General features: G+C 38.8%; 1 protein-coding gene across 1 annotated transcript in view; it reads right to left on the reverse strand.

Annotated features, from left to right (window-relative positions):
• LOC150091328 (uncharacterized) overlaps positions 1 to 26,530 on the reverse strand; it is a 693,262-nt gene that overhangs the window by 378,774 nt on the left and 287,958 nt on the right. The window contains exon 15 of the mRNA XM_090375165.1: positions 21,540 to 21,671. Coding sequence (XP_090231291.1) covers positions 21,540 to 21,671 — 132 coding nt within the window. The remainder of the gene's footprint in view (positions 1 to 21,539; positions 21,672 to 26,530) is intronic.

Below are 26,530 nucleotides of genomic sequence, written 5' to 3' on the forward strand. Positions count from 1 at the left end.
GTAATTCTGCCATCATACTAGGGTATGCATAAAATCCTTGTGCACTTTAAAACTGCTAATAACTTAGGATCTATAAGATAAAAAAACAATCTGTAAAATGCAATGGAAAGGTCTAGTTTTTCGGATACATACATAATTATATATTATTAAGATTCAAGATAACCTCCATCATTACTGATACAAAGTGTAGTATAATTTTACAATTCCATAATTAGTTTCTCCAGTTGTGGTTCAGTTCATGGCACCAATTTCGATGAGCTCTGCGGTGGTTTGGGATTAATGGGATACAAACCACTGGCTTCCTTGCATAGAGTCCACATGAATTGAGCCTTCTTAACAGTCTGGTTGGAAATGTTTTCACCTGTTGCTGCAGCAACCTCAAGAGACAGTGGATGAGAAGACATTGTAGGGCTAGGCCTTGCTGTTAGAGCCAGATAACAGTCAATTCTGGTTGACAAACCTTCGGGCAACCCTGGCCAGCTCTTCTTGTAATGGTTCCTGTCTCCTGAAACTGCTTGAGAAGTCACATAGCAAATACGATTGCCTAACGTCACATATCAATATGATCGCCTAAAGTCACATAGTAAATATGATCACCATATTAAGCCAACAAGCCACCTCTGATTGTGAATGCCTGGCTTCAAGTTGTCCAACAGAGCACCACCTCAAAGAATCATCTAAATCAGTGTTTCTCAACCTTTTTTTAATTAGCACCCCTAAAGGACTTTTTTAGACAATTTTTTTTCCTAATCGCCCCCATGAAATTTTAAACAAGGAAATACTTTATACTTACTCTTTTTATTCAATGGGATCCCTGAGCCTGATGCTTCTTAACTAAAAGTTCAATGTTTTGTATGATGTTAGTAAGTTTAATTCTAATGTCTCCTCTTGAACATATATCAATTTTGTTTCTTTCCTTTGTTAATATTTTATTTACTGAACTAAAACGACTTTCAACCATATAAGACACTGGAAAACAAAAAAGTACTACGGCCATTTCAGACCACATTGTTGGATAATGAAATTTAGTTGTTTTTTATTATCCTGACAACTCAGCCATTCTGCCCTTTTTGAATTTACATTTGTACTCTTTGTTGCATTTTAATTCAATGAGTTCTTCTTGAATTTCTTCACTAGCAGGCCTGGCATTGTATCCAATTGGATCTAACATCCATGGTAACACTTCAAAAGAAAATAAATCTGAAAATCTATTTTTTCATTTCACCTTTTGAAGAACACAAATGATCTGAATAATTCTTAATATCACTCTTGGCATGAGATTCATTGATTTCAGCTAACGCTAGCATACTATGAAATTGTTTTCTCATTAAATTTCTTTCAAATCCAGTTTTTCAGTGAAGGCTTTTAATACACGTTTGCAGTCTATCACCGTAATTAATTTCCCTTGAAGTTGAAGTGATACTTCATTAGGTTTTCGAAAAATCCAAGCCATATATTGTATATATTGTTTTTGTGTTTCCTGATCTCCTTCGCTAAATCTGTCTCTTCCACTTTCTAAAAAACTAATTACATATCAAAAAGATTTACAAATCATGTTAGACAGCTTCCTTTAGAAAGCCATCTGACTTCTGTATGTTCTGAAAAGACGATCGTATTTGCTATGTGACTTTATTTTTATTGATGGTTTTAATAACTATACTGAGTGGTTGATAAAGAACTAGACTAATATTTTTTTTTAACCAGATGATGTTGGTGCACAATGCAGTGTATTGCAAGAACTTCGGGACATGCTTCCTTTAGGTGGGCTATAAAACCTTTGTCTTCCAACCATGGAGGTAGCACCATCAGTGGCCAGGATACCAAATTTTCCAATGGTACTTGTTTTTCATCAAACCATGTTTTTACAGCAGCAAAAATGGATGCTCCAGTTCAGTCAGTTTCTATAGATTTTACAAACAACATCTCTTTTTGCAATTTACAATCATCATCGAAATAACAAACTTATGCCATCAGAATGGCCTTATTGTCAGTAACTGTGGATTCATCAATCTGAATAGAAAATTTTCTCATTTTTAGTTTGTCAATTAGCTGCTCTTCAATGTTAACTGACATATCATCGATTTGTCTTTGAATTGAACCATTGCTCAATGGCAATGCTTTTAAAATACTGGAAGGATTTTGATGCATCACTGTTGAAATTAGTTTCTAATGCAGGCCATATAACAGTCTCAGAAACTGTATGAGAACTACCAGGTTTTGCAATGATTTCTGCAATTTTATAAGATGCAATCATTCCATCATCATTTGTCTGTGTATTCTTCTTAAATAAGGAAGTAACAGTGTTATGTTGCTCAAAATTCTGTTTTAAATTTTTAAAATATTCGATATTTTACCAACTTTATCAAGATATTTCCTTTTTAAGTGATCTAAAAGTCTTGTTGGTTTTGTAGCCTCATTTGAAAAAGAACTATTACACATAAGACATGGGCTTTCAATAAAACCATAAGCTAGATATTCATCCAGATACTGTCGACATGTTTTCTTTTTTCTTTTCAGCACTTGACATGATTGATGATGGGTTGAATAACTACAAAGAATTAAATAATAAAATATAAACAATTTTTATTTAACTCTGAAACATTTCCTCATCCCATCCATGCCTCATATATTGACAAAAGCACTGTGGATCAAAAATAAACAGCTTCCACAAGGAAACAATAAATCAGTACTAATTGTCACTTAGAAAATACATTTCCTCATCCCATCCATGCCTCATATATTGACCAATGAAACAAAAGGATAAATAAACAAACCATGCCGCTGCCAAGGTCACAGCTGTCGGAAAGGCACAAATGTCAAGGGTTGCGGAGACATAGACATTACCTCTGAAAGCACACTTAGGCATTTAATGCCTGTGAAAAGCAAAGATGGTTGAATTAAATCATGCCCATTATCTTCCTTTTATCAAAATTTCTCACTCAATCCTAATATAGTATACCTATTTGAAAATCAGTTGTCTCAGGGAAAAATAAAACCCAATGAGAGAAATTAAATATTAAGGAATAAGACATCGTCGGGTTGGGTTGAACTTTGGAGGGCCACAAACCATTGTAATACCCATGATTTTTTGACCCCCAAAAAACCAATTTTCACCCTTTGGGGGCTATATCTCCCCTGTTAAGAATCCCTGATCTAAACGATGATGATTTGCAATCCTGAGTACTGGAGATGTGGCTATCCCACTGAGCAAGCAAATACGGGAATGAAGTGATGTGGTTGCAAATGGTGTTTTTATAGGCTTGAATAATTTGCAGGCGCCTCTGTAGCCAGGTGGGAAGGAGCAGCAGTGCGTAGCACACGCTTCTTGATTACACCGGGTTTCGAGCCCGTCACCGCCAAATACGAAGGATGCGGAAAGGTCAGGGATTGACCACCGCATATTCTCGGAGCAATATGGCCTTAGTTGCTAATGCTCCTAAAAACCAAACAACAACAACAACAATAATTTGCATAATGTGCAGCTCTGTAAGGTGGCAGATCGATTTCTATTGGATACTCAGAATTTGCATGCCAGGATGCCTATTATATCAAATATTTACCTTCGGCAACACTTTTCACAATAAAATTTCATGAAAAACATTTTGTTCTGTTAATTTTGCTGAGCGGTATAGTAGATCAAGTCATTATTATTATTAGCCATATGGTGTTAGAAAGCTTATGCTGCATCAGCCAAAAAAAAAAAAACATATTTCTGAGTTACCCTGAGAGAGAGAGAGAGAAGGGAATCACCAAGAAAGAGAAGAATGACAATATTCAGCCTCAGGACCCTGGGTGTGCGAAGCCTATAATAACCAGATGTGAGCCCCTGGGGCTTTTGCCTCGCTTCCTTTAGATCTCAGCGAGACACAAAGTTGAATCCCTTAAGAAACAAGAGAGTAAAGTCTGGGGAGGGTGCAGTTTATTATATAGGCTACATACATTTTGTAAAAAAAAAAGTGCATCTGGATAGAGTTCTTATCTGAGCATGGACTGCAGATTGACTGCTATGCAGACTGTTGATCAGTACTTCTCCTGATTTCTTGCTGGCACCTCCTAGCACTGAAGGGTTTCACAAGGGTACCTAGTGGCCAGCAATTCAAGTCTAAAATTACATACTCAAAACTATTAGAACATGTGACTATGAATGATGTCTAGGTTAGGTGTTTTGTTTTCAATGCCCTGACATCAACAGTTATCCCGTACTATTTTTCAAAAAGTGCCATGACACTATCAGCTTGCATCATAAGACTGTCTTGATACAAAAATCTTCTCTTTTGTTTGTACTGCAGTTATGCTATAGGCATCTTCTAGTCTCTTATCTTGCACACCAAGTTATGTTCAGTCTATATTCAGGGCTTCTATTTCTGGATGGGCCCTCTCTGAGGTTTGATCTGGGTCACAGTAAGGTTGTCGTGTGAACATTGCTGGTTCCAAGGACTACGGCTATGTTGGAGAGATGCCACTTGAGCATAAGTGGTTCTTCTACTTTGGATTTGACTATTAAGCTTTTGCCATACAAATATCTGACTAGGGGGAGGAGCCAGCCCAATAGGGCCTAAATTTCCCTCTGCAGGAGGAGAATCGTCCTCCATCTGTTCGTTTGAATGTAATGGTTCTGAGGAGGGAGATACCCCTCTCCTAGAATTTCCAGTTGAAACTTGAGCACTGGTGTGTAGCATTATTTCCTGGTTCACATGTTTTGTAATTGGCAAAGTAATCATTAATATCTTTTGTTCAGAGACAGGAAAGGACCGGTCCTGTGGTTTTCACTCATGAAGACTGGACTATCAGCCAGCCCAGTCAGTTCTACAAGACAGGAAGAGTGGGACAGTATAGGTTCCATGAACATAGGCCATATAGAAGATATTTCAACTTCCCCGATGAACTGCTTAAGGTCATGCAGGTAGGCTTTCACTTCATCCAGGCTCTGTTGGATGACTGCATTTTGATTTCATAGTTGATTTTTCTCTGAAATCAACAGACAGGGATCAAACAAATACACTCACCCATGGCAAGTAGATATTTCCAGCTGGCAAGTAGCTACAGACTAGACAAAATAGAATGTTTTTATTAAAATTAATAATAAAATATTATTGTAACAATCACAGAAGTTTTTGAGACTGCATCAGACCAGTTTGATGCAGTCTCAAAAACTTGTTTGGTGCACCACCAGAGACTGCATCCTGGTCTTCGGTGGTGCCGGGTTGAGGTCACTTGAAACACACTAATGGAACATGGGTCAGCATTACTATTCTTATTAGGACTTTAGGCCATTAAAAAAAAAATACTTTTTTTTTGGCAGGGAGAGTCCCTTTTTTATGTGGCAAAGAAGTTTTTGCATAATTTGTAAAGTCCTGGACACAGAGATGCATGCAAGTTTGAATCTGCATGTACCTCTCTGAGAGAGAGAGAGAGAGAGAGAGAGAGAGACTGTAGACACGCCATTAGAATCTTGGTGATTTCTGCAATCTGTTCACACAGGGTATTTTTAATGACTGTGGAAATTTCAATTAAGAGGGAATCTTGTGGAGGATCAAGGTAGGCCTGGCGGTTGTGTTTTATTTTCAATTCTTGTACTGGTAGGTGGTAAGTTTCATACAGCCTGTCAACTAGGTCATCTTTATCTAATGCATTGTAGCTTTTTCCAGAAGAAATGTTCTCGTCGGTTATCAAGTTAGCATCTCTTGTGCCCTTCCTATTTGTTCATAATTGATATAAGGTTCTTTTCTGCCACTTGTTGGTTTGGTTTTTTTTTTTTTTTTTAAGGAGCATTAGCAGCAAAGGCCATATTGCTCCAGGGACATACGATGGTCATTCCCTGACCTTTCCGCATCTTCTGTATTTGGTTTGGTCATGGGCTCAAACCCAGGTCTAATCAAGAAGCGTGTGCTTTGCACTGCTGCTCCTGCCCACCTGGCTACGTAGGCACCTCTGCTGCTTGTTGGATATTCTGGTCACATTTTGTCCGATAAGTTGGGCTTTTTTTTTTTTTTTTTTTATTGCTTACCGATGTTTTTAATATCAACCGTTAGACAGAATTCGCAGAAAGACCTACAGCAGGAAGTGCACATGATATGGATTTCCACTTCCTTACTGCAAATTAAGCAGATTGGTAGTGTCACCATTAGAACATATGGCCTATGTTCTAATTTACTTTGCATTCTCTATGTTTTATTGATTTTAGATTTCAGTATAGAAACGCTGTTAGTGAGAAAGAGCTTATTCATGTGACCTATATTCACAAGGATAAGAGAAGTTCAAGGGATTAAAAATTGACTCAAGGAAGGAAGGAAGGGAGGTCTTAGCAACTTAGACTTTTCATTGTCTTCTTTGCACTTCCTCTGTGCTTGTGTAGGCGGCCTTGAACTTGACTGTGTGTTTCACAAGACATTATAGAGGTTATTTGTTATGGGAAATATTCAAATAAATGTTTACCTGTTCGTGCTTTGCACGTAGAATGTACATATTCTTATTCAGTTCTTCGAGAGGAGTTTTGATACTAAATACTTAGCATTACTAAAAGTAACACACTTACTATGAAAAAAGCTATGGAGCACAAATTATGTGAGCTACAGAGCTTAGCAACTAGGTACCTTTACAAGGCATCTGATTGAGGTCTATTAAGGCTCTGATACTGAGTTATGTTACCTCCATGGATAGTTGTGGCAGACAGATTGGGTAAATTCAAAGGTCAGCTGGATAGTTACCTATGTGAGGAAGAAAATACATAGATAGCTGCTTATTTACTTTATTTATATATTTTATTTTTTACTTTATTATTATTATTTTTGTTTTTGACTGGTGCAGTATAAGCTTATGGTTTACTTGTATTATACGACTAAAATTAACACAACTTGGTAATTAAATACCTCAAAGATTTAATACAACTGAGATTTATGATGCTGAATAAAATTAATGGAGAAACTTTTGACAATAAAAGGAGGAAGAATTATAGACTGGCCTGTAGGAGGTTTTCCTTTAGCCATATGTTCATTGTTAGAACAAGTTGCTTCTACAGGTAGTTAGGAAGACAATTTTAGGGAATTCAAAGCCTGTTGGATAAGTAACAATGGGAAGAAAAAGAAACAAACGGAGTAATGTCCCCACCTCTAACTGATGCAGCCAAAGCATCCAATTTCTTCTTGCAATGTATGCTAATATAATAAGAGATCAATTGTATAAAGTGGGCATAAAGAAAGAATGCTTACCTAGGATGGTTTTAAAGATGTAACAGAAAATATGACAGAATGAAGTAAAACAGTGAATGGAGGGCTGATAGTCCAGAAGGAACGAGTCCACTATCACAATTACCTGTACACTGACTGGGTTTAACAGATTTAGATGATGATGAGATATTCGTGTTCGATGTCAATCCATTCTTTATGTTCATCAAACCTATTTGTACTAATGGAATATAAATTCAACAACAATCTGTGTTAATGAATACTAGAAAAATAAAATAAAGAATATTTTATCTGAATCTTACAAGAAATTTAGAAGAGATAAGTGTCTTAGCAAATTACCATAATGTTAGGTCCCCCATACACACACATGTTAAACAGTTTCTTTGTTATGAAATGCAGCAATTTATAGAAAATGAGAATGAGTAATAGCATCTAATCTAATCTAATCTAATCTCTCTCTCTCTCTCTCTCTCTCTCTCTCTCTCTCTCTCTCTCTCTCTCTCTCTCTCTCTCTCTCTCTCAGGATCTCCATTTCTCAGATGATTCCAATCTTCTAAAGAAGCAAAGGCAATTTCATTTATTTCATTAAATAATTTTTTTGAATATAATCTTCAAGCAGATTTGTAACTCTGCTATTATCTGTAATAATGATTCTTACTAAACTTTAGGGACAATAAAAGTTCATTAAGAAAGAAACACCCCACTTAATACTAAATTCTATCATTCTCACAGCATTACCTCAAAGAATGAATAGGAAGAACCCTGTCACTTCTATAAGTTTGCAGAATGAGCTATTAAATAACTTTGGTTGATGTCAACTCACAGAAAATTATCATCATTCCAGACTTAATAAAACCGAAAAGCTTTGACATCTCTGTTGAAATATTAAAGCTCCAAATACATGAAGTTATACACATTGATGCACTTATTCAATATTTTGCAATGGCAGCTGTGATATGAGGTTATAAATGATTGTGGTTTAGCCTAATATTATAGCAATAAAATGCACTACAGCCATAAGGCCTTCAAGTACATTAAGCTTTTCCAAAAAGTATGTACATTGCTCAGTGTTTTTCAGATGTGGGCTCCCAGGAACATGTACACACATGATCTGTAAGCCAAAAGTTTCTGGACTGGAAGTGTGGAGCACTAATCACAAGTAGTATAGAAATTGCTGTTAGATACTGCTTAACTAATTCATTGCGATTTTGTGTGGCAAGTTTCACAAAAATAAGACATTGTACTTTTAGGCAATTGCCATTTAAGTTTGTTTCTGCTGGGTGTGTCTTGCAATTTTTGTATTGGAGTAAGATGGCAGACAATAAGGAACAGTGAATTTGCATCAAAGTTGCTGTTCCTTAATGAAATCTGGGGATGAAATCTTATGAATATCATTATTATTATTAGCAGTATCATATGATGCAAGAAAGCAAGCTGATAAAGCATCAGCCAAAGGAAAAAAAAAAAAAAAAAACCCTTTCAAAGCCTTAAACAACTCAATTGTATCACTTTGCAGGTACCTAGTTTCCAGAAGCTGCAATTTGCAGGACTGAACAACTTATACATCCCCCCTCCCTATAGGGCTTCTCATATGTGAATGTAGATGCAAAATACCTATCCAGTTTGTCAGCAACCTGAGCAGGATCATCAACAGTTAAACCATTGGCATGAAGTGGACAAATGTGATTAAACCCCTTCTTTCTACAGTTAATATAAGTAAAGAAGTCTTTGCTGCTCTTCTTGGCATTCTTTGAGACAGAGACTTCTCATAATCTGTCTTAGATTGCCTTACTTCTTTTGTGATTTGCTTACAGACTACTTTATATCTACCATAAGCTTCTGTATCACCTTATATTTAAAATGCATCCCATGAATCTTTATTCTCTGCCACAAGTCTCATAGTTTAGCTGACATCCATTTAGGTTTAAGCCTAGAATAGCATTTCATTTTGATATTAAAAGCCAAGTAGCACCTACAATTATTTCCCTGAATGCTTCCCATTTAGAATTTGCTGTTGGTAACATCATCAGACGGTCCCTCCACATAGAATTTAAAAACTGTCTGAGATTACTGCAGTCATCCTTATGAAAGCCAAACCCCTTAACATTACTCTTGACTGTAGTTATATCTTTAAGTAAATCTCACATCAGCACACAGTAATCACTGACATCCAAAGGATCTTTTAACTGCAGGTTCTTAATGTGCAAAGAATCCCTGCTGATAACCACATCAAGAGATATGATAGATATAAGTTGATCTGTAACCAAGTTACAAAGGAGGTTAGGCAGTCGAAGGCAGATTACGAGAAATCTTTGGCAAAGGATGCAAAGAAAAACAGCAAAGAGTTCTTTACTTATGTAAACTCTAGAAGGAAGGGGATGAATCAGATTGGTCCACTTGATATCGATGGTTCAACTGTTTATGATCCTGCTCAGGTAGCTAACAAACTAAATGAATATTTTGCATCTACATCCACATATGAGGAGTTATTCAGGGAGGGGAATGCCAGAGGTGTATTAAACTCTGACAGTAAGCTAGATAATCTTGTAATAACTGAGAGTAAAGTGGAGCAGAAACTGTTTAAGATAAACACAAGAAAGGCACCTGGGGTGGATGGGACTATCAAGTTATATTAAAGGAGGCAGCAAAGGAAGTAAGCAAACCCTTAGCCATAATTATGAGAGCTTCCTTGGACTCAGGGGAGGTGCCCATAGACTGGTTGTTGTTGTTATTTGGTTTTTAGGAGCATTAGCAACTAAAGCCATATTGCTCCGGGGATATGCAGTGGTCATTCCCTGACCTTTCAGCATCCTCTGTATTTGGTGGGTCACGGGCTCGAACCCCGGTCTAATCAAGAAACGTATGCTACGTACTGCTGCTCCTGTCAAACTGGCTACGGAGGCGCCTGCCCATAGACTGGAGATGTGCAAATGTGAACCCAATTTACAAAGGAGGATCAAAGGCTGACACAAGTAATTATAGACCTGTGAGTTTAACTTCTGTTCCAGGAAAATGAATGGAGGCACTGGCTAAAGAAGTACTGCAGAATTATCTAGACAAGACTTCAGTTATAGCTCGGACACAGCACGGTTTTGTTAAGGGAAAGTCTTGCCTGACCAATCTGATTGGATACTATGATGCAGTCACAAAAGAACTGGATGCAGGGAATAACTTTGATATTATATACATGGATCTTAGAAAGGCTTTTGATACTGTTGCACATGGAAGATTGCTACACAAATTGGAGCAGTGTGGCATTAGAGGCAAATTGCTGCTATAGATAAAGGGGTGGTTGAGGGGGAGAAGACAGAGAGTGGTAATCAATGATCATAGTGGACTAATGTTATTAGTGGAGTGCTGGGTCCATTATTGTTTTCTGTATTTTTAAATAGTAGTAGTAGTAGTAGTGGCACATGATGCAAGAAAGCAAGTGTAGGAGCTTATGCAGCATCAGCCAAAAAAAAAAAAATCACACCATTCCCTCCAAATGCCTGTCCAGTTACTCCTTAAATTTATTTAACCTATCAACTTCTACAACGACAGATGGAAGTTTGTTCCAGCAATTAACCACCCGCTGGCTAAAGGCAAATTTCCGCACATCTATTATACATCTGTCCTTTCTTAATTTGAACTTATGTCCCTGTAGGTTGGTAATCTGAACAAGTGGAAGGATCCCATCAGAATTCAGCGTGCTCAACCCATTCAAGGCCTTATAGCCCTCAATCAGATCACCGCGCAGGTGCCTAGTCTCCAGCCACTGCAATTTGCAGAACTTAAGCCTCTCTTGGTAAGAGAATCCCTTCATTCCCCTCACCAATCATGTTGCTCTTCTCTGTACACGCTCAAGCAAATCTACATCCTTCCTAAAATGAGGCCTTCAGACCTGTACGCAGTACTCAAGGCGTGGCCTCACCATTGCCTTATACAGAGGGACAATCACCTCCTTTTCCCTGCTAGCACAATTCCTATATATCATTGACAAAACCCCATGACCCGCCCTAGCAGCCTGTCTGCACTGCTCAGAAAACTTCATATCTGACTGCACAATTACTCCCAGGTCTTTTTCATTTTCTACCACCTAAAGTGTAGTGCCACACAGTTGGTACGTTTCTCTGGGGTTACTTCTACCCATATGCAGTACTTTGCATTTGCCAAGGTTAAACTTCAGTTGCCACCTCTTAGCCCATCTGCCCAAATTATCTAGATCCTGCTGCAGTAGCACACTGCCATTACTGTCATTAACAACCCTGCCAACCTTTGTGTCATCTGCAAACTTCGACATTAAGCCTGATATACCTTCATCAATATCATTGATAAATACACAAAACAACAGTGGACCCAACACCGAACCCTGTGGGACTCCACTAATAACATTAGTCCACGAAGAGCAGCACCCATTGATTACCACCCTCTGTCTTCTCCCACTTAACCATCCTTTTATCCATTGTAGCAACTTACCCTTAATACTATTCTGCTCCAATTTGTACAGTAGTCTTCCATGTGCAACAGTGTCAAAAGCTTTCCTGAAATCCAAGTATATGATATCAAAATTATTTTTTGCATCCAGTTCCTTTGTGACCACATCATAATAACCAATCAAATATGTCAGACAAGACTTTCCCTTAACAAACCCATGCTGTGTTTGAATTATTGCTGCAGTCTTGTCTAGATGATCCTACAATGCATCTTTAACCAGCGACTCCATTATTTTACCCGGAACAGAAGTTAAACTAACTGGTCTGTAATTACTCGTGTCACCCTTCGATCCACCTTTGTGAATTGGGGACACATTTGCACATCTCCAGTCCGTGGGAACCTCCCCTGAGTCCAAGGATGCTCTCATAATTATGGCTAAGGGTTTGCTTAGTTGCTTTGCCGCCTCCTTTAAAATAACTGGATAGATCCCATCCACCCCAGGTGCCTTTCTTATGTTTAACTTCAACAATTTCTCCTCCACTTTGCTCTCAGTTATTACAAAATCATTAAGCACACTGCTACAATTTGATAACCTTCTTCCATTTTCAAATTGTAATAATTCCTCACGTGTGAATGTAGATGCAAAATACTCATTCAGTTTGTTTGCTATCTGAGCAGGATCATCAACAGTCGAACCATCGATGTCAAGTGGACCAATCATATTCATCCCCTTCCTTTTAGAGTTTATATAAGTAAAGAAATCCTTGCTGTTTTTCTTAGCATCTTTTGCCAAAGATTTCTCGTAATCCGCTTTCGCCTGCCGAACCTCCTTTGTGACCTGATTACAGACTAGCTTATATCTGCCACAGGCTTCTGCGTCACCTGATAATTTATATGCATCCCATGCATTTTTCTTCTCTGTCACGAGTCTCATTAGTTCATTTGATAACCATTTAGGCCTAAACCTTGAACGATATTTCTTAATCGGTATATAAAGTCTAGTAGCTTCCACGATTAATTCTTTGAATGCTTCCCACTTAGAATTTACTGTTTGTAACATCGTCAGTTGATCCCACTGTACAGAATTTAAAAACTGTCTGAGACCACTGTACTCCCCTTTACGGAAGCAAAAACCCTTTCCTTTACCCCTGACGGTAGTTACCTCTTTGAGTAAATCCCACTTCAGCACACTGTGATCACTGCCACCTAGTGGTTCCTTTATCTGCAAATTCTTAATACACGAATGATCACTGCTGATAACCAGATCAAGTGTGTTACTTTCTCTGGTTGCCTCTCGAACATGCTGCTGCAGAAAACAATCATCCAATAACTCCACAAAAGTCTGACTAGTGTGTGAGTGACCAACCCACAAGTTCCAGTCAATATCTGGGAAGTTAAAATCCCCCATTATAAGACATTCTGATTTACCGGCCCACTCTCTTTCTCTGTACAATTGTTCATTGTACTCATTCAAGTCATTAGGCCTATAACACACTCCTACTCTTATTTTTCCTTTCGCAGTGCTTATCTCACACCAAACTGACTCAACAGAGCACTGTTCATCTATATTAACTGGGTGCACTTCCTTTGATTTTATGTTTTTCTTAATTAACAGCATAACACCCCCTCCCTTTCTGTCCTGTCTATCCTTTCTGTACACATTGTACTCCCCAAATTCCAGTTCTGCATTCCTTATATCCTTGTGACACCACGTCTCTGCTATCCCAACAATATCCGCCTTTGATGTCTTGACCAACACTTCAAATTAATCAAATTTATTTACTATACTTCTAGCATTAGCATTAGCAGAGGCATATGATGCAAGAAAGCAAGCTTATTCAGCATCAGCCAAAAAAAAAAAAAAAACAACCACTACTCCCATTTCACCCCTCCGTTCATTCGAAATACCTGTCCAGTTGAGCCTTAAATTTATTTAGGCTATCAACTTCAACAACAAATGATGGGAGTCTATTCCACAAACCAACTGCCCGCTGGCTAAAGGCAAATTTCCGCACATCTATCCGACATCCGTCCTTCCTCAATTTGAATTTATGCCCTCTCAGGTGATTATTCTGAGCAAGAGGAAGAATCCCATCGGCATTGAGCATGCTCAAGCCATTCAAAGCCTTATACACCTCTATCAGATCACCTCGCCGATGCCTAGTCTCCAGGCTCTGTAATTTGCAAAACTTAAGCCTTTCTTCGTAAGAGCAACCCTTTGTTCCATTCACTAATCTTGTTGCCCTTCTCTGTACTCGTTCGAGCAGCTCTACATCCTTCTTGAAATGAGGCCTCCAGACCTGTATACAGTACTCAAGGTGTGGCCTGACCAATGCCTTATACAAGGGAATAATCACATCCTTATCCCTGCTAGAAAAATTCCTGTATATCATTGACAAGACACCATGAGCTACTCTTGCAGCTCGTCTGCACTGCTCAGAGAACTTCATATCTGCCTGCACAATTACCCCCAGGTCCTTTTCATTCTCTACCACTGTCAGCGTAGTACCACAGAGTTGATACGTTGATCTGGGGTTACTGTTTCCCATATGTAGTACTTTACATTTGTCAATGTTAAACTTCATTTGCCACCTCTCAGCCCATCTGCTCAACCTTTCCAGATCCTGTTGCAGCAGCATAGTATCAGTAGTGTCCTTAACAACCCTGCCAACCTTGGTATCGTCTGCAAACTTGGACATTAAGCCTGATACACCATCATCAATATCATTTATAAATACAGAAAACAACAATGGACCCAACACTGAACCCTGAGGAACTCCACTAATAACATTAGTCCACGTTGAGCAGTGTCCATTGATTACCACTCTCTCTCTTCTGCCACTCAACCATCCCTTTATCCATAGCAGCAATTTGTCTCCAATGCCACACTTCTCCAATTTGTGCAGCAGTCTTCCATGTGCAACAGTATCAAAAGCCTTTCTAAGATCCAAATATATAATATCAAAGTTATTCCCTGCATCCAGTTCTTTTGTGACTACATCATAGTATCCAATCAAATTGGTCAGACAAGACCTGCCCTTAACAAAACCATGCTGTGTCTGAGCTATAACTGAATTCTTGTCCAGATGATCCTGCAGTGCTTCTTTAACCAGTGCCTCCATTAATTTTCCTGGAACCGAAGTTAAACTAACAGGTCTATAATTACTTGTGTCAGCCTTTGATCCTCCTTTGTGAATTGGGGTTACATTTGCACATCTCCAGTCCATGGGTACCTCCCCTGAGTCCAAAGAAGCTCTCATAATTATGGCTAGGGGTTTGCTTACTTCCTTTGCTGCCTCCTTTAATATAACTGGATAGATCCCATCCACCCCTGGTGCCTTTTTTATGTTTATCCTCAGCAATTTCTCCTCCACTTTCCTCTCAGTTATTAGAAAACAATCTAGCTCACTGCCAATGTTTACTTCACCTACGACATTCCCCTTCCTGAATAACTCCTCATGTGTGAATGTAGATGCAAAATACTCATTTAGATTGTTAGCCACCTGAGCAGGATCCTCAACTGTTGAACCATCAACATCCAGTGGACGAATCTGATTCATTCCTTTCCTTCTTGAGTTTAAATAGGTAAAGAACTCTTTTCTGTTTTTCTTTGCGTCCTTTGCCAAGGATTTCTCATAATCTGCCTTTGCCTGCCTAATCTCTTTTGTGATTTGGTTACAGACCAACTTATATCTATCATAGGCTTCCATGTCACCCATTAATTTGTATGTATCCCATGCATTTTTCTTCTCTGCCATATGTCTCATTAGTTCATCTGACAACCATTTAGGCCTGAACCTTGAACAATATTTCTTGGTTGGCCGACCGGGCTAGCCGAGTGGGTAAAGTACCTGCCCGGCAAGCCAAAGGTCGCGGGTTCGATTCCCGCCTAGGGCTTGGATCAAAGTACTGCAAAAACCTTGTGAGGGTGCAATATGGCCACAGAAGCCGATGCGCCAACAACTACCAAATCAAAAAAAAAAAAAAAAAAATTTCTTGGTTGGTATGTTAAGCCTGGTAGCTTCCAAGATTAGTTCCTTGAATGCTTCCCATTTTGAATTTGCTGTTGGTAACATCATCAGTTGGTCCCACTGTATAGAATTTAAATACTGTCTCAGACCATCATAGTCGCCTTTACGAAAGAAAAGACCCTTCCCTTTGCCTCTGATGGTAGTTACCTCCTTGAGTAAATCCCACTTCAGCACACTGTGATCACTGCCACCCAGGGGTTCCTTTATCTGCAGATTCCTAATGCATGAAGAATCACTACTGATAATCAGATCAAGAGTATTACTCCCTCTAGTTGCCTCCCGAACATGCTGGTGTAGAAAACAATCATCCAATAAATCCACAAAAGCCCTGCTAGTGTGTGAGTGACCAACCCACAAATTCCAGTCAATATCTGGGAAATTAAAATCCCCCATTATAAGACTCTCTGATTTACTGGCCCATTCTATTTCCCTGTACAGTATCTTATTATACTCATCAGAGTCATTAGGCCTATAGCACACTCCTACTCTCAATTTTGATTTACCTATGCTTATGTCACACCAAACTGACTCGACACTGCCCTGTCCATCAATGTCGACTGGCTTCACTTCCTTGGATTTTATGTGTTTTTTAACTAATAGCATAACCCCTCCTCCCCTCCTGTCCTGTCCATCCTTTCTATACACATTGTACTCCCCAAATTCCAGTTCTGCATTCCTTATATCTGTGTGACACCACGTCTCTGATATCCCAACAATATCTGCCTTTGATGTTTTGAGCAATACCTCAAATTCATCAAATTTATTTACTAAACTCCTAGCATTGGTGTACACGCAAGTATACCTGCACCTGTTTCTATTCTTAGCTACCCTAACACAACCCATGTGTTTACTTGTATCACAATGACTTCCAGCAGTCTCTGAAATATCCTGCATCTTGTTTTTCAGGCTTCTGCTCATTCCAATAGAAGCAGTGCAAGAATCTCTTTCACCTCTGCCAGTGGCTACTGTTAATCCATTAGTCTTTGTCTCCCCCCCAAGCTAGCAGTTGGTTTGTCTCCCCCCGAGCATAGCATTGGTATACATGCAAGCATACATGCTCCTATGCCTATTCCTTGTTACCCTAACACATCCCATATACCCAACTATTCCATGATGACTGCCATCTGTCCCTGAAACCCCCAACACCCCTCGCTCCAGGTCGCTTCTTATTCTAATAGAAGTTGTGCAAGAATCACCTTCACCTCTGCCTGCGGTTACTGTTAAACTATTAGTCTTTGTATCCCCCCAAACTAGCAGTTTTCCGACCCACCTAACACTGCCTCGATAGCATCAGCAAATATTCTTGCACCCTTTCTATTTAAGTGTATCCCATTCCTGTAGAAGCAATCTCTCCTGTTAACAAGTACAGTCCAGGCTGAATAATATTGATGGTGGTATATCACGCTTAATGTCCAAGTTTGCAGACGATACAAAGGTTGGCAGGGTTGTTAAGGACACTACTGATACTATGCTGATGCAATAGGATCTGGAAAGGTTGAGCAGATGGGCTGAGAGGTGGCAAATGAAGTTTAACATTGACAAATGTAAAGTACTACATGTGGGAAACAGCAACCCCAGAGCAACATATCAACTCTGTGGTACTACACTGACAGTGGTAGAGAATGAAAAGGATCTAGGGGTAATTGTGCAGGCAGATATGAAGTTCTCTGAGCAGTGCAGACGGGCTGCAAGAGTAGCTCATGGTGTCTTGTCAATGATATACAGGAATTTTTCTAGCAGGGATAAGGAGGTGATTATCCCCTTGTATAAGGAATTGGTCAGGCCACACCTTGATTACTGTATACAGGTCTGGAGGCCTCATTTCAAGAAGGATGTAGAACTGCTGGAATGAGTACAGAGAAGGGCAACAAGATTAGTGAATGGAACAAAGGGTTGCTCTTACGAAGAAATGCTTAAGTTTTGCAAATTACAGTGTCTGGAGACTAGGCACCGATGAGGTGATCTGATAGAGGTGTATAAAGCCTTGAATGGTTCAAGCATGCTCAATGCCGATGGGATTCTTCCTCTTCCTCAGAATAATCACCTGAGAGGGCATAAATTCAAATTGAGGAAAGACAGATGTAGGATAGATGTGTGGAAATTTGCCTTTAGCCATCGGGTAGTTGGTTCGTGGAACAGACTTCCATCCCTTGTTGCGGAAGTTGATAGCCTAATTAAATTTAAGGCTCAGCTGGACAGGTATTTAGAACGAACGGAGGGGTGAAGTCGAAGTGTTGTTTTTTTTTTTTTTTTTGGCTGATGCTGCATAAGCTTGCTTTTTTGCATCATATGCCACCACTAATGCTAATGCTAAGAGTATTGCTTCTTCTTGTCACTTCTCTAACATATTGTTGTAGAAAACAAATGACCCAGAAACAAAGTTCATCACCTCCATACTGAACAGTCGAGGCAGGTGAGTTCAAACATCAGGGGGATAATAACTGTTTTCTTCAACAATGAGGGAATTGTTCAAGGGTTCCTTCCAACTGGGCAAACTGTAAATCACCAGTTCAACATCAGGGTTCCTAAGGCGTTTGAGGGTGGTTGTCAGGAGAAAATGCTCAGACCAATGGTGCACTCTGAATTATTTTCTTTATCAGTGCAATGTGTCAGTCTATACAGCTTTGTTAGTTCAGCAGTTTTTTCTTCATAAACTTTGGAAAACAGCTTTGGTTGTTGTTGTTGTCACTTGGTTTTTAGGAGCATTAGCAACTAAGGCCATATTGCTCCGGTGATATGCGGTGGTCATTCCCTGACCTTTCCACATCCTCCGTATTTGGTGGTCACGGGCTCGAACTCTGGTCTAATCAAGAAGCGTGTGCTATGCACTGCTACTCCTATCCACTGAGGCACCAAACAGCTTTGGAGACGTATAAAATGATTAAACAAGTTGGTGATGATAATGCTACAGGTAGAACACAATCTTTTTAATGGTATTCTCATTTGCAAGGCAGCCAAACTTTTATTCAAGATTTTGAGTGCTCAGATCATCTATCATCAAGTTAGACTGGAGAAAATGTGGAAAAAATGCATTAAGATATCCACAAGTAGAGACAGCATACAGTTAAAAATATTTGTGACATTTTAGGCATTCTTGTACAGTACATGCTAATGCATTTTAACTGATAAATTTAAACAGGACATAGATTGCTGCAAAAATTTGTCCTTTCCTGAGTGACAAACAGAAACAGAATTGACTTTCTGTGTGCAGAGACTTGCAAGCATTTGCCTGTGCTTGCAAGGCCAGAGAAAACAGAAACTGCCTTCCCTTGTAGATTTTTGGATCTACAAGGTCTTAACAAGAAATGATTACGGTTACGACCAAGAAACAAATCGGCAGTCATCCCAGTGGAAAAGTCCACCTCCACATATCCAAAAAAAAGACACGGCAGGTGAGATCAAACGTCAAGAGCATTCTGACTGTTTTCTTCAATAATGCAGTAACTGTTCACGAGTTCCTTCTACCAGGGCAATATGTTAATCACCAGTTCTACATCAAAATTGCCTAAGACAATTGAGGGAGGTAGTCAGAAGAAAGTTCTCAGACAAATGGTGCCTTCTGAATTAGTTTATGCAATGTGCCAAGCCCACACAGCTTTGTTGGTTCAGCAGTTTTTAGCCAAGAACAAAATGGTGATGGTCCCGCATCTTACTATTCTTCTGACATGGCTCCTGTGACTTCTTCATGTTCCCCAAAACACATTCCTCCATTAAAAAGGTTGAAGTTTTGAAGACATATGGAGATTCCAGCTCAAGTGCAAAAAGTGTTGGACAGCATCACAACATAGGAGTTCCAAAAATGCTTCAAAAGGTGTGAGAAGCACTAAAATTAATGTATAAACTCTGGAGGGGACAACACCAACATAGAATTAATGGAAGCCTAAATTAATTTTATTGCACCACTCTGGAAACAGTTTGACTCGTACTTTGGATCTACATTTTTTCAAAGCAATTTCAAATACTATTGTATATTGAAAAAAAAAAAAAAAAAAAAAAAAAAAAAAATGTATCAGGAAAAAATATTTTTTTTTTCAAATACATTTCTAATAATATTTCCAATTAGTATAAAAAGAAAAAATAATTCAGAAAAGAAAGCTCATACAGCATCACACAAAAAAAAAAAAAAAATTCTAATTCATCTGCCCATCCGACTAATAATTTGTTTAATGCTTCCTTATATTTATTAAAATTATCCACTTCAACAACACCAGATGGAAGTTTAGGTTTATTCCAACAATCAATTAACCAATAATGAGACGGTTAACCCTTTAATAAACTACAGAAAGTCAACAAATTCACCACAATACACTAAGCTAATGCAGTTTCTGGATTCAGTTTTGAATCTAATCATCAGGTTACAAAGGCCAAAAAGTGGATGCGGCGTAGAAGGAGACAGACAGAAGAGAACCGAGTTCATTTCTAGCTTCTTCATCAATTACTAAATTAAGCTTGCCTTATTTTAGCAGTTGTACTGTGGTCAGTTGGCAGACTGTTTGGACCCTATTTAACACAATTTATTACACAAAGGTCATTCATATAAAATTCACAAATGTTAAATAAAAATTGCATTTTGCAAATGACAAGGAAACTACACATGATTGTGTAGTTTCACTACAATATTCACTGGTGTATTTCCCATTGATTCAAGACACTTTATCCAATGCTGCATTAATACCCAAATTTCTCAAGATAAGTTCTGTGGTTGGTGTTGAAAATATTTGTGCACTGCTGTTTTCACCACTTTATCTAAATACAAGTGCATCTTTTACAAGTAGTCCCCCTCCCACAAAAGGTGATAATTGCATGGAGCTACATCTGGTGAATATGGATGATGAGATAATACCTCAAACTCTATCTCATGTATCTGTTCAGCATAGAATGTTATTATTACACACCCGAGGACAGAAAATCATGACTTTTTTTTTTTTTTCCCAAATTGTTGGCTTTAATTGGTTCAGAAGTATATCGCAGTATTTGTCAGTCATCACTCTCCTATCTACAAAAAGTCATAGAATCACTCCCTTATGATATTCTGAGATCATAAGATCTCAGAATATAGTGAGTAATACTTTCCTGGCTTATACTTGTGTGGACTTTCTTTAGCTGAAGTGAGCCTGTATGGTAACACTCTGGACTTGTACATTTGCTTTCTGGTGTGTGTAATATTGCACTCAGAATTTATCTGCAAAATATGCCCTAAGAAGGTGTCATCTTTACTGTCAAGGAACATAAATATGAAGGAATTCATGTTTATGTTCCATTATACACCAGAACTGAAGGAATTCCTTCAGTTCTGGTGTTAAAAGTCGAGGAATACATTGAGCGCACACTTTTTGTTAACAATACTATGTGCTGAACCAACATTAATCTTGCACACCATGGCATATGCTTTAACAGTAATGCAATATTTTCCTAGTATGATTTCTTATACTGTTACTATAACTTCTGGTATCATAACACAATGTGCTTGTTCTAGCCAAGGAGAATCTTCAACAACTTTAATACCATTCTTATATTATTCACCAAATAGCAGATTTACCAAATGAATCATGCATGCTTCACCATACTGAGCCAACATTCTGCAATAAATTTCAGAATTTAATCCTTCTGCAATCAAAAATTAAATTACAGATTGTATCTCTATATCTGCAGAGGTACTACCATCTTGAAATTTGCTCATAAATAATGCTAGCAGATGGTGCCACATAGGCACTCAGTGTTGCCAACGTATTTCAATTTATGTTAGTTCTGTTGTGTTCATTTGAATGGCCCTTATACAAATATTTCATATGGGTCAATCTGTTTTCTTTACCAAGGTCATAATGAACCATCACATATCATTCTCCTTAAATTATATTAGCAATTTTCAAATATATTTCAAGCTGAAATTAATTAAAATAAGTCTTACCAAAAAATACGAGAACATAGCGCTTTTTGGCAATGAGATCTTCCAAAATTTCTTCTGTTACTTCTTCAATGCTATCCTCTGACATCTGTTTGATTAGCCATGCTAAGACCTGTTCTTCATTTTTCAAGTCACCTACATTGGACACAATGATAAAATTTGACATAAATATATATATATATATACACATACTTATGTTCGAAAGATACACTTTTCTTTTTTTGAAATATCTGATTGCCTCCTGTTAAAATTTTGCTGAACTTTTAACTTCAACTTTTTGCATAAATGTTTATAAATGAATAACTTGTAAGAATGCAACAAGCAATAATCATCATTTTGTGAAAAATCATACAAATTCCACATTGCAAAGAAAGAATTATACAAGGCTTAAAAGCTCTCCCTGCCTGATATACAATTCTTCCCTCATGCAGCTAACAAAGTTATTCAGGTCAGCAGGATAAATTCCATTATTTTTTAAGAAAAAAATTCTTGTTGGGTAGGAGAGAAGCTTGCAGTTCACTTTCGAGCATCTCAGGCATGTACTATAAGGTTCAGGTCTTGGGGACCTGACAGGCCACTTACTCATTCTTTGAAGTGTCCTGGAATTTAATCAACAAACTGAGCCTTGGGGGGGGGAGAGAGAGAGAGAGAGTGTGTGTGTTATGGGGGTTTAATGGCGCATAAGCTGCTGTGGCTATAATGCGCCTATTCACATGAAAATGCTAAACACAAAATTTAAGCATAGCTAAAAACATAATTTAGGCATAACAGCTTGGTTGCGTTTACAGAGATACTTTAGAATTTATCATAAAGCCCAATTATTTTCAGATAAGAGAAAAACTCGTTGATGTTTGCATCATCTCCAATAATATGTTGCAATGTCATTGGTTCTCGTAGATTTCTCAGGGAACAGAGGACGGATGTTCTGTCCTGTTGATATTGAGGGCAGTCTATCAGAATATGTTTTACTGTTAAATTTTCTGAACAGTATGGACATTGAGGAGGATCTTCGCCTCTGAGCAGATGGAGGTGGGTCAGATATGTGTGTCCAATACGTGCCCGTGCAAGAACCACTTCTTCTCTTCGCACTGTTTTGGTGCTAGAGCGCCAATGCTTTGGATCCTGTTTCAACTGATAGAGTTTATTATTCTTTTGTGTGTGCCATAGCTCTTTCCACTTCGCGAAACCTGCTGTTCGTATGATGTGACAGTAGTCAGAGGCTGGAACCGGACTGGAGGTTAAATCAAAGGTTGACGGATTTTTAGCATTTTCATCAGCAAGTTCGTTACCCTTTATCCCCGAATGTGCTGGGATCCAGCAAAAGGTCACTGATTGATGACGTTCTTCAATTTGTAATAGGAGTCTTCCGATTTGATTTAACACAGGATGAGCCTTGTAGGAGGAGTTTTGCATTGCAGTTATTGAGCTGAGAGAGTCTGTGTATACAACATATTTTACAGATGGGTTGAGATTCACGTTTTCTAAAGCTAATTTTATTGCATGAAGTTCTGCGGAGAAGCTGCTGTACTCAGGTGGAAGGGCAGCTGAGATGATAGTAGAGGGAAATACTGCCGCTGCTCCAACGGCTGAATGTGATTTGGAGCCATCAGTATATATGGGCAAAAAATCAACGTATTTCTGAATATGACTTGCATGGAGTTGCTTCATATTGAGTGTTGGTAGACGATTCTTTCCCCATTTGTCAAGATAAGTATCGAAATATAACTGAGGAGGCGGAATCCATGGCGGTTGGGAGTAATTCATTAAATGTTGCCTGTTGAAAATCTGAACATTCCAACTCTGCATTAACTCAATGAGGCGTAAGCCTGCTGGTCTTATTTTACTGGGTTTATTTCTATAGAGGTTTTGAAGTGGTGGATTAAAGAGGTATGGCTGAACAGGATGATGACCACAATTTTGTATTCGGGCTGCATACTTTAGAAGCAGCGTTTTTCTGCGGAGGTGAAGGGGGGGCTCATCAGCTTCAATGTACAAGCTATGAGTAGGAGATGTCCTGAAAGCACCAAGTGCAATCCGCAATGCGCTATGCTGTATAGGATCCAGCCATTTCAATGTACTCTTACGGGCGGAATCATAAAGAGGAGCACCATAATCCAATCGGGATCTGATCAATGCTCTATATAAGAGCAACAAAGATGTACGATCTGCTCCCCAAGACAAGGCAGATAAAGCTCTTAGTATGTTCAGCTTTTTGAGGCAGGATATACGCACAGATTTAATGTGCTCAAGGAAATTCAGTTTCCTGTCAAGGATTAAGCCCAAGAATTTGATGCTGTTAGTCACTGGAACAGTAAAGTTTTGCATCTGAAGTTCGGGATCTGTATGCATTTTCCGTTGATTACAAAAGTGGATTGCAACAGTTTTCTGCTGTGATAGATGATAGCCATTTAACTCTGCCCACCTTTGGACTTTATTTAAACATATCTGCAGCTGCCGTTCAATGGATCTCATATTCAGAGAATGGCAAGAAATAGAGAGATCATCGGCATAAAGGTAGGTCTCAACAGTATTTGGAAGATCTTTTGTGATGGAATCGATTCTTAGGGCAAACAGGGTTGCACTAAGTATGGACCCTTGTGGCACTCCTTCTTCCTGTAAAAATGTCATAGAAAGCGAGTTGCGGTATTGAACTTGGAACGAACGAGTCCTGAGAAAGTTCCTGATGAATATAGGAAGGTTGCCTCGTAGACCTAGAGCATGGAGGTCACTGAGAATGCCACGACGCCAGGTAGTATCAAATGCCTTTTCTATGTCTATGGAAACCATAACAAGATGTTCGTTTTTCACAAAGGCATTACGAATTGCAAACTCAGCTTTGATCATGAGATCTAAGGAGGACCTGTTCTTTCGAAAGCCATGCTGATTATTGCTAATTAGTTGTTGCGTTTCGATGATCCAAACAAGGCGATTATGGATCATTTTTTCAAGTAATTTACCGAGGCAACTGGATAGAGAAATAGGTCTATAACTGTTAGGACTGGTAGGATCTTTACCGGGTTTCAAAAAGGCAAGAACTGTGGCATGATGCCAAGAGCTGGGATAAATGTTTTCCATAAATATCCGGTTATAATAGACCAGCAGTATTTGTAAATTTCTCTCACCAAGGTGTTGTAACATAATGTAAGAGATTCCATCTGGTCCAGCGGCACTGTTGCGTGTTGTTTTAATGACATGTATAAGTTCATGATATTGCAGAGGCTGATTATATGGAAAGAAAACTGAAGTTCGAAAGTTGATGGCTCGTTGTTCAGTCTGGGTCTTTATTTTCTGGAAATCCGGAGAATAATTTGATGCCGCAGAAACTTCGGCAAAAGTTTTAGCCAAGGCATTTGCAATGTCTTGAGGAGCAGATAGTTCTTGCCCATTCCATGAAAGAATTGGTGAAGGGGTGGTTGGAAATTTTCCAGAAATCTGCCTGATTTTCTTCCATATTAACCTGGAGTTAGTGTTTCTGTTTATGGTGGATGCAAACCGAATCCAAGAATTCTTCTTTGCTTCTCTTTGAGTGCGACGTGCTTTTGCTCTTAGTTTCTTGTAATTGATAAGATTAGCTGTGGTTGGGGATCTACGAAATAAATTCCACGCTTTATTTTTTAACTTCTTAGCTATTGTGCATTCTTGATTCCACCAATAGTTAAGGTGCCGTCGGGACTGGGGATTCGACAATGGAATCGAACATTTAGCTGCAGATATTATATGTGAAGTGATATACTCTGTGGCTTCATCTATCGACTGTGTTTGTATATATTGTTCATCCAGGGTGACATCTGATTGAAATTTGACCCAGTTGGCTTGAGAGAACTTCCATTTCCTGCAGGGTATGATTAATGGTGGTTGTGCAGTGAGCAGGTCGCAAATAATCGGAAAATGGTCGCTGCCCATGGGATCGTCTATAACAGACCATTCTATAATTGGATACAGAATCGGGGAACATATTGATAGATCGATTGCAGAGGTTTGTCCAGTTGGTAGTTGTATGTGAGTAGGTGCACCAGTATTAAGAACAGTAAGGTTTTCCTTATCCAGAAAGGTTTCAATTAAGCGGCCATGGATATCTAATTTTGTCGATCCCCATAAGGGGTTGTGGCCATTGAAATCACCCAAGAGACAGACAGGGGGTTCTAGTTGCATTAGCAGGTTTTCAAGGTCTTGGTAAGAGAAGGTATGACTTGGTGGGAGATAGACTGATACCAGTGTTAAAGCAATCTGGGTTATCAAACGTACGGCGACAACTTCAATTGTAGTTTGCAAAAAAATTTGCTTGGTCGGGATATTTGAGCTGACTAAGATGGCCACACCCCCACGGGCAGTATTTGAATTATTACGATCGTGCCGATAGATTACATAGTTCTTTATGTTGGTGGAAATTTGCGGAGTTAGATAGGTTTCCTGTAGACAGAAACCAACTGGAGAGTAGCGGTTAATTAAGACTTGAATATCGTTAAGGTTGCTACGAAATCCTCTACAATTCCATTGTAGAATGTAAGGCATTACTGATGTTTAGTAGAAGAAGCTGCTTCTGACTGTTTTTTTAATGTGACTGTCTTGTGACGTTCAGGCCTTGGTTTATCTTTTTTTGGGAATAATGGTCGACCGGTGTCCATTTCTTCTTCCGCATATATTTCTAAGATCGGTTCTTCCTGTCTGGATGAGTCAATAGTATCCATAGACGTTTCTTGGATATTCTTTTTTAAATTTGAGTTGCGATTATTCGGTATAGAAGAAATCACTGGGGAAGGAGAAGAAGTTGTAGCTGGTACTGTAAGTGCAGTATTACTTGCCTGGTTCAACTGTTTCGGGACATTGGACTGTTGCTGAGAGAGAACAGTCCGAGCCCAGTCAGAGATTGAGGTGGTAGAAGGGACTGTAACATCAGTTTGAGTGGCTACTGATTGATATTTTTGCGTAATATTGGCGTACGTACGTTTATTCATACTGGGAGCAATTAATTTCCGTGCTTCCTGAAAGCTCAC

This window comes from Mastigoproctus giganteus, chromosome 1 (assembly GCF_048544385.1).
Source record: "Mastigoproctus giganteus isolate SK-2022 chromosome 1, ASM4854438v1, whole genome shotgun sequence".
In the NCBI taxonomy this organism is placed as follows: Eukaryota; Metazoa; Arthropoda; class Arachnida; order Uropygi; family Thelyphonidae; genus Mastigoproctus; species Mastigoproctus giganteus.